Genomic DNA, 9,450 nt, shown 5'->3' on the forward strand with positions numbered 1-9,450 from the left:
CAGGAGACCACAGGATCATCGTTAAAGATGAGAGTAGTGCACAATTCATTGTCAGGCATCAACAGTCAAATCTGAAGTGATGTCAGAATCTGCGTCTTTTGCATTAAAAAAAAAAATATATATATATATTTTGTATTTTATTTTTTAATTTTTTTTATTGACTGTTTTTTTTATGTTTCGGTTCCTCCCAGTGTCCCTTATATTCACTCTTTCTTCGTCAGTATCTGTCTCTCAGCTCCTGTCCCTCAGCTCCCGTCTTGCACATTCATTCGCACCTGTTGACATTTTGCCCAGGTGTCTCCACTCCACTCACCGGTCTCTGTCCATAAAGTCCGTCTGGATTTGTGAGTGCTTCACCCCATGTCTGGTTCTCTTCTCTCTCCTTGTGTTTCCATCATATTTCCTGTAAGCTATTGTTGCCCCACCAGCATTTTGTTTTCTTTATTAAAATCTTTAAGCTTTGCTTGTACGCTTCATGTTAGTCTGCATTCCTTGGTCCAACTCTCTTTAAACCGAGGCATGTAAAATCAGATTTCTGACTTATGATCTGCAATTCTGACAGACGTAGCTTCACTCTCAATTTTTATTTCTGTTGTCAAATAGACTGTTAAAATGTCACTAAAAAGACATAAAAGTAACTTGAATTATCTGACTTTTATTCAGTTTTTTATGTTTTTGTTAATTTTGTGCCATTTATTTCAGCCTTTGAATGAACGTTATAAGTACAGGATACATTTTTATCATTGTTATAGTTAATTTTATCTGCTTTACGTCAACATTTTTTGCAGCTGATTCTTTTTGCACTGTAAGGTTGTCTTTGTTGTGTTTTTCTCTTTATGTTCTTACCCTTATTTCGAACCCCTATTGTGAGGAGTGAAAGGGCAATCTGCATATGTACCTAAATTACCTCAGCTTTATAACTCGAACTTCACGCACTGTTCTTTGAAACGAGAAAGCTTCTCGGATGAGAAGCGAAACGTCTCCTGTTGCAAATAAAGTCCAGTTGTTTTTGTCTTGAACTTTTTTAATTTACCATGTCGTGACCGAGAATCTTCACCAGCATCATTATGTCCTTCTTCTCTTCTCTGTATCCTACATTTAGCTGACACAACAACAATCTATTCTTGAATCTTGAACAAGAAATATGTTGAGAAGTAACTCTAGAGGTCGTTGCCTACCTTTTGTAATCACAGTGTAAAAAACATGAACACATATGGCACAAGTACAAAACTGCAAGCAAGGCTATAGATGCCATCCTCCATCCCTCAGTCAACATCTTATGCCACACCCTTTCAGAGACATCCCGGAAGCTCACAAACCAAATAAATTGAGGGTCTGCATCTGTGCTGTAATGCTTTATTCAATATGTCTGCTATTGACTCTAATGGACCACTGATGCAACTGAGAACATACTGACAGCCAAATGGATAGATATAAATGGACCTGGGAAATCAGAGAACCACTCCATCACATGCTGGAAAAAATGATGATGTCTTTGTGGCCTTTGTCTTTCTTTCACCAGGACGGTAAAGCATGAGTCACACAAACCCCCGGGGCTCTTAAAAGCCAAACTGCCGACAGCGGAGCACTAGTTTAAATGTCAGGAGCTTTGAAGACAACATTAATCATACTTTAGCTTTTGTTTCAGCGAAGTACAGACTCAGTCTGAACATTTTAGATTATTAACCAAACATTTGGTTGACCTATTAAACGATGATGGCTGATTCTGCACACATTTTGTGTTAGGCGCAGTTGGTCTTTGTGCACCACATAAAAATAGGCCAAGGTTGTGTGATGTCCACTGGGAGAAAAGAATCCTCTCTGCCAGGAAAAGAAGAACATGTTCGGCTCTCTGCTTGGATCGTTGTACAAGCCAAAAACTGTATCTGCAGGGCTTTTTAATTTTTTTTTTTTTTTACAACAGTTAAACTCCAGAGGTTTGGATAGTGTGAATTAAACATTCTGCTGTTATAATCTGTGTGGTGCATGTAATGAAGATTTTTTTTTGTTCCCTGTTATTATCTACACCCCCAATGACAGATGGCTGAAGTAGTGTGTCTTACCTCTTTTGTTAAGTTTCACTTTACCTCTTTGTTGCTCTGTACCAACAGTTACCATGGAAACAGTTTTGCTCATCCTCTCTTCACTCCTGGCATGTGTTGCTGGTGAGTGCTCTAATCACGAAACGTACACATACCTGCACTTCTACAAAGTGTCCATAGTGAGACAGTGTTGAGGGAGAAAGACTTTAGGAAGAGATGCTCTGGGTGTGACTCTCAGAAAAACATCAATTACCCATTAAATGGTTTATGAGTGAGTTGTTGCAGGCTCTGTGTGTGTGTGTAGTCTCAAAAAACAAGATGAAATATAAAATGTACACATGTTCACACACTATAACTATTACAAGTAGTCCGTTTTTTGTGATTCTTGGTTTTTATGTACGGTAACTGTGGATAGCTTAGACAATGTCTGAGTAGATTTCTTCACTAATTTTCTATTTTTATCTCCTTTTCTCTCCACACTCAAACCTTTTCATCTCATTGGTGTCTCTTAGCTGCAGAGGACCCCACTGCAGAGGGTAAGTCCCCTTCTTAGCCTCTAACAAGGTTGAAATTGACGTGATTTAGCTTTTTAGATCAATGCTCTAGGACAGGGGCGTTCACACTTTTTCAGCATGTAAGCTACTTTTAAAATGACCGAGTCCAAGTGATCTACCTACTATAAAAATATGAAACATTTACTTATTTATAAAGATATTATATGCTTTATTTGTTTTAACTTCTTGTTTTTAGTGTTTTACCACGTTTTATATGGTACCTTGATTTATTGTTTTATAACACTACTTTTATTTTAATTGCATTTTACTGTAGTTTATTGTTGTCTGTACTTTATATGTTGTCTGTCTAAATCAGGTCTGTTGTAAATGAGTCCTTGTAACTCAATGAAACTAACCTGTATAAATAAAGGTTGAATGAATGAATAAGTCCCAGCTCGCCGTGGACGCAACATAAATGACAAAACCCAAAAGTGTTTAAAAATTAAAAAGTGACAATTTATTTTTGCTGTCCGTGTACAAAATAATAAACAAAACACAGCAAAAATTTGGGTTCTCCAAACAAACAACAACATTTTTCTGTGGGAAAAATGACTGCTGTCTTTTTTAGTTCACCTTTTTCTTTCTCAGCTCACTTTTCAGAAGAAACTCAGTGTCATAGTTTTTATGAATAGTCTGAAAATGCTGCTCCCGTACACTTGCAGATGAGGCAAACGCACTTTGAATATGACACTGTGAAGAAAAAAAAAAGTCCTCCCCCGACTCCTTAGAGAAATGGTAGTTTTGTTCTCCTTTCTTAGTCCAGCTCCCCAACTCATTTTACACACTTTCTTGAGTTTCGATTAGAAGAAATAAACTGGAGGCTATTACAAGTCACCTCTGTAGTTTTTGGCGCAGTTGTTTGCGCATGCGTGGTGACCTACGTGCTAGAAAAGATCCGGTCTCTGATTGGCTGCCCTGTATGTCAATCAAGTGACAAATTGCATAGTGACGATGGAATGATAAGCTGGCGTCTATTAAAACAATTATAATTAAAAGAAATAAAAAAAAATCTGATGTCTATTTCACCATGCGATCTACTAAAATTGCCTTCGCGATCGAACGGTAGATCGCGATCGTCGATTGGGCACCCCTGCTGTAGGAAGTGCTGCCCTGTGCAGTAAACAGTCACATACGAACAAAAAAAGTCCAAACCATAGCATTGTAGAAAAACATTTATATCATAGATGTTGGAAAAAAGAGGCCAGCTAAATAGTAAAACAAAACAAAGTTACGCCTGTGAAACTATTTTATTATGCTTTAAAATGTGCATGCCTAATACATCTGTGGTAAACTGATAAATGTTTTGAAGTGGCTCATGTTAAATACAGTATGCTCAATGTTGTAGACAGTTCTTTGAACAACCTCTGTTTGGAGAAATAAAGTTTTATTTTGAATGGACCAGTAACCCCACAGCCAGTTTGAACAGAGCCAAGAATAAAGTTTATTACTGGTAAAACAGCTCCTATCTCAAAACTTTCACAATGATTTACACAAATGCTATTTATAAACTTTTACGCTGCTACTGAATGTGCGGGGTGCCGGTTTTCCTGCAGAAACATGATGATTATGATGCTAAAAAATATCTCAGACTTCATCACAAGTGCAAAAGTTAGTCGCTGCGACCATTGTATGGTGCAAATTACTGTGTAAGATGAAACTACTAAATTATTCCCCCTATAAAATAGTGTTGCATGGACTGTTATGAACATGAGGTGTTTTAGGACAACAAGAATCATATTTTATCTTGGTTGAGCTCAGACTAGCTGGTACCTCATCAGTCCATCAGAATAAAACTCTTATTTTCCTAAGCTGAGGTTGAACAAAGATCTGTCTGAATCAGGGGTCTGCAACATGCGGCTCTAGAGCCACATGCAGCTCTTTGGTCCCTCTTCAGAGGCTCTTTCAAACTTTGACCAAAACTGACATAACAATGAATTTTATATACAAACAACAAAAAATGATTAGTTCAAACAGTTTTTCTGACATTTGTTTAGCAAATATGTGAACTTTGGAGCGAGTACAAGGAGTAAAACATACTTTAACTTGATGCTTTATTTCTTTATATGAAGAACATAGATTATTTCATTAAAAAAAGATTGTAAAAACTGATTTTTCCCCCTCCTTCTTTACAAGAATCTGGTCTTTTACTTTAATAAATGTTAAAAATCATTACATTTTTTTTCTTTTTTTGCTTTATAATGTCACAAAAGCCCCCTCCAGCAAACCTAAAGTGGTCCTTGGGCCGCTAGTTGATAACCACAGAGGTAGCAGGTTGTTGTGGCTCCGGACATGTTCAATTTAGTGAACAAAGGTGTAAAAATGGCTCTTTTCATTCTATAGTTTGCAGACACCTGATCTAAATTATTTCTGCAGAACCCTAAATTGAATTCTGCTTCAAGAAATCTGAACTATTGTGTTAATTTATAGAAAACTCTTTAAAATGAAACGTGAACAATATAATATACTTCATTATGCTGGTGAAGATTCTCAGTCATCCAGGACATGATAAAATAAATAAAACAAATATTTGTTATATTTAGTCCAGTTGTTTTTGTATTGAACATCTTTTGAATATACTTCATTATTTATTATCATAGCTGTTATTTAATTTTAAAATACCCCCACATATATTTCATCCTCATGCTAAGTTGTTTAGCATCTGGTATTTGTTTCAATAATTTTGTAGAAGAAATAAAATCTAGCATACTGCAAATTTCAAGAAGAATGATAACGTGTTAAGTTGTACATGTCCTGATGCATGCTCATTGTTAAGTTGTGTATTAAAATACATGAATATTTTAGGTCCTAACCTGGTTCTACACATGTTCTATTTGTTCACAGATGGTGAGGCAAAAGTTGAAAACCCTTTTATTTATGGTGAGTTTAGAAAACATCAACTCATCAGCATATAGTTTGACATAAAGACCATATCAATACCTAAAACATATGTTCCCAGTCCTTGGAGCTGACTGTGCGTTGCTTTTTTACAGACTATGAGACTTTGAGGATTGGGGGGCTGGCGTTTGCTGTGGTGCTGTTCATACTCGGCATCCTTCTCATCCTCAGTAAGTTAACCTCTTTGCTCACGTTGTCACATCTGTATGCACGTGATGAAGTTTAGTGTTGAATTATAATTGAAATTCTTTCTTATGTGAAGCTACAGACGTCACGTAGTTTTACCTTTATTTATTTTTCTGCACCTCTTTTTACAGCAACAACATTAATGATATGTGACGCAAATCTGACGTCTTTACAGCAAAAGTGATCATTTTGTTTGTTTGTAGGTCGGCGATGTCGCTGCAGTGTGAAGCAGAAGCCCAGGTACATCAACGTCCTTTTCTGATTGAATCAAAAAAGAAGTCTTGGTTATGAAAGACCTTTTTTCTATTACGCGACATAATTTGGTTACCATGACAACTTGTGGATTCTCTCCACAGGGCTCCTGGAGACGAGGAGGCACAAGAGGAGAACATGATTGTCTCCAAGGGTAAGATGAGTATTTTAACTCTATCCCTTGACACAAATCCATAACTGAGTTTCCTTTTGCTGGTGTCCATTAGCACCTTTTGTACACTGACAGTACATGAAACATAGCTTTTCATTAATTTAGCTAGAATATGACTGCCCTTTTCCAAACAACCTCTCAGGTACACAAAGTTTGTTTTCTCAGTCATCCAGGTATATAACAACAAAAAAGGTTGAATCATGTCATCTGGACTTCGTTTTTTTTGTTAAAAAGAAACGTTTCGCCCCTCATCCAAGAGGCTTCGTCAGTCTGAGGCCTAGCCATCTGGTATTACCCAGAAGCCACCCTGACTCTTGTGTTTCAAGCCTCTCCACCTCTCAGGTAGTTTTGATCAACATTTTAGTGTGCTCACAAAAACAAGTCAGAAAATGAGAATCTCAAAGTTGAACTAGAGAAATTGCATTTCCTGCGAAAATGCAGTGTGAATGCTTATTGTTGACAAACTTGCTGAAAAACAGCTGAAATTAGCTAAAAACATGCTGAACTATAGCTGAAATGGAAGAACAAGCCTAAATTATCAGAAGAAAGCAGAAAGAACACATTTGCTGAATTATGTTTAAATAAGCAGAAATTAGCACAAATTTTAGGAAATTACAGTAGCTAAAAATGCTTAAATTAGCAAAGAAATAGCTGAAAAGTAACTGCAAAGGCAGAAAGAAGCTTAAACTACCAGGAGGAAGTGGAAGGAGATGAAATGAGCTAAATAAAAGGTGGGATTATTTGAAAAAGCTAAATTTAGCACAAACAGCTAAAAAATAGCTGAAATAGCAGAAAAAGCTGAAACTAGCAGAAATCATCTGAAGGGAGCACAACAAGGTAAAATTTGCCAAAATAATTTAATTAGGCTGATAGCAGAAATTAGCATAAAAAATGTGAATTTATCTGAAAGCAGCTGAAATTGGCTAACAATGCTAAAAAGTTATAGTTGAAAAGGTAGATCAAGCTTATATTTGAAGAAGAAAGCAGAAAGAACACATATTTGCTTAAAGAAGCAGAAATTAGCACAAAACAGTGGAAATTATCCAAAAAAAACCGCTACAATTATCCAAAAATAGAGCTGAAAAGTAGCTGAAAAAGCAGAAAGAAGCTTACCAGTAAATTACCAGAAGGAAGCGGAGAGAGCACATTTTTGTCAAATTAAGCTGAGAAAAGTTGAAATGAGTGCAAAAAATGTAGAAATAGCTGGAAAGGCCAAAATTAGCATCAAACAGCTGAATAGTAGCTTAAATAGCAGAAAAAGCTGAAACTAGCAAAAATATGCAGAAAGGAGCATAACAAGCCAAAATCATCAGAAAGAAGTTAGAAAAAGCACAAAAATGTTGTCGTTATCAGAAAGAATCTGAAAGGAGCACAAAACAGCTCAAAACCAGCTAAATTAGCTGAAAATTTTAATAATTTGCAAAAGAAGGCTGAAAGAAACGGAACCAGAACAAAACGTGAAAGGAGGAGTAAAAGGTTGTAAACAGAGCTAAAGATTTGAAGGATGTAAAATGAGCTCATTTCATTTTCTATGAGACAAAAATGGCAGAAAAGGCTAAATATTTCAAAAGGCTAAAGTTGCACCAAAACCAAAAGTCAAAGCAGGTTTGTCCTGAATGAGCTGAATGTTTTGATTTGTGATTTGTTGAAATAGCACAAAACTTGTGGAACGAGAAAGATGCCGAAAAATGTACAGAAGAAAAATGGATCACAATAGTGTGAATGCTTCATAAACATTCACTCGTTGGGCCTCTGCTTAATTCTGTCAGATGTCAATGATGGGGAAACAAGTTAATGCACCAAACTGCTTTTAGTGATTTTATGCAAGAGTGAGAGTAACTCCAATACAGGGTATAGAAAGTGTAAATAAAAGCTCGATGCTTTTCATCTACTCTACCTAAAACCAGCGTCTCTGATGTGTTTCAGATTCAGCAGCTGCCAAAGAAACTCCAGCAGAAAACTGAGACAGCAACACAGGACCACCTTCAGGAAATCGATGATCTTTGTATTTGACATTTAGCAACACTTGTTGAATTGATGATCATTATAACTGGTTAGATTACAGGGTCAAATCGGAGGTGCATAACAAAAAGGTGTGATGTGTAAATAGATCTCGTTCTTCGTTGTGACTGTGCTCTTGTCCATTTCTGTGCCTTCCTGTGACAGTCTCTCGCTGCAGTTTGTTGTCTTAGCCAGCAGCATTGTTCCCCACACAAGATTGTCTTTAAAATCCTTTAAATGTTGTGCGATCTGCTGTTCTTTTGTATTCGACTTCAGGTTTTAGGATTTGTAAATGTGTTTGCTCGTTTCCTCTGTTGTCCTTGATAACGTGTGTTACATTTAGATCATAAGACATATGCAGTATTTAAACAGATACTTTACAAACGAGGCATAAATAACTTCCATTTACGTTTGAGTGTTGTGTTTGGGTGCACAATGAGCAGTCTTGTTCTGTATGATTGTGAATTCATCAGTGATGATCCTTACACGAGACAATCTCCATCACCACAGCTCTCCGAGTGAGCTCGGGAGTAATTAGCAGGTATCTTCAAGGGGCTCCTCCATCGTCTGAAGTGGAGAGAGCGCCTACATCAGCTGTCTCACTGCCTTCTTCTCCACATATCTACTTCACGGCTGCGTCACTGGTTCCAGTAGGATTACGTAGTCTCCAGCAGGCTATGATTAGCTTCCCTGCTCGCAATCACTAGTGGCGCAACTCTGTGACACTGGGGTTAGCTTTTGTTTCCTCTCTTTTTTCTAAGTTTTCTTTTTAACAGCATACATGCACTAAACAAAGAGATAAAGCGTGGTTGGAATGAAACCTTATCGACATGCATTTTAACAGTAGCCTAACTCATAAAGTTAAACCGTACAGGATGAAGAGTTGAGTTTTCCTAGGCCTAAAGTATGGGTTTTTGAAGATGACAGCTGTACAGCCAAATGCTATGTTAATCCTGCGCATGAGGCTTTGTTGTGTAGCAACCTGTTGTGCTTTTGGCATAAATAAAAGTATGTTTGAACACAGAATGTCTTTTTTTAATTAAATCATTTAGTAAAAAAAAAAACAGTTTTCAGAGTGAAATTTGCTTTTCTCCTCAAAAAAACAAACAAAAAAAACTTTCAGTCAAGTCCAGAATAGAATTCAAAATCTTACTTCTAACCTACAAAGCTCTCAACAACCTAGCTCCATCTTATGTTACAGATCTTGTTGTTCCATGTTTCACTAACAGAGCACTTTGCTGTCAAACTGTAGGCTTACTTGCGGTGCCTAGAGTTTCCAAAGGTAGAACGGGAGGAAGATCTTTCAGTTATCAGGCTCCTCTCTTGTGGAACCAACTTCCAGTTTCTG

The 9,450-nt window shown here is 36.9% G+C and overlaps 1 protein-coding gene across 1 annotated transcript; it reads left to right on the plus strand.

Moving 5' to 3' along the window:
- The first annotated feature begins 2,116 nt into the window (after positions 1 to 2,116).
- fxyd6 (FXYD domain containing ion transport regulator 6) lies at positions 2,117 to 8,486 on the plus strand. The gene is made up of 7 exons (XM_037678171.1): positions 2,117 to 2,165; positions 2,555 to 2,578; positions 5,438 to 5,473; positions 5,587 to 5,661; positions 5,881 to 5,917; positions 6,034 to 6,083; positions 8,028 to 8,486. Exons 1-7 carry the CDS (start codon positions 2,117 to 2,119, stop codon positions 8,063 to 8,065), a joined length of 309 nt encoding a protein of 102 aa, XP_037534099.1. The 3' UTR covers positions 8,066 to 8,486.
- The last annotated feature ends 964 nt before the right edge of the window (positions 8,487 to 9,450 follow it).

The sequence above is a fragment of the Nematolebias whitei genome, chromosome 6 (genome assembly GCF_014905685.2).
Source record: "Nematolebias whitei isolate Nwh7 chromosome 6, NemWhi1, whole genome shotgun sequence".
Classification (NCBI taxonomy): Eukaryota; Metazoa; Chordata; class Actinopteri; order Cyprinodontiformes; family Rivulidae; genus Nematolebias; species Nematolebias whitei.

What these genes read in the sequence shown, in the direction of transcription:
- fxyd6 (XM_037678171.1), top strand. Translation starts at nt 2,117, where the DNA reads ATGGAAACAGTTTTGCTCATCCTCTCTTCACTCCTGGCATGTGTTGCT. An exon ending in TGAAAACCCTTTTATTTATG is followed by an intron (nt 5,474 to 5,586) that starts GTGAGTTTAGAA and finishes GCTTTTTTACAG; the next exon opens with ACTATGAGACTTTGAGGATT. An exon ending in CGGCATCCTTCTCATCCTCA is followed by an intron (nt 5,662 to 5,880) that starts GTAAGTTAACCT and finishes GTTTGTTTGTAG; the next exon opens with GTCGGCGATGTCGCTGCAGT.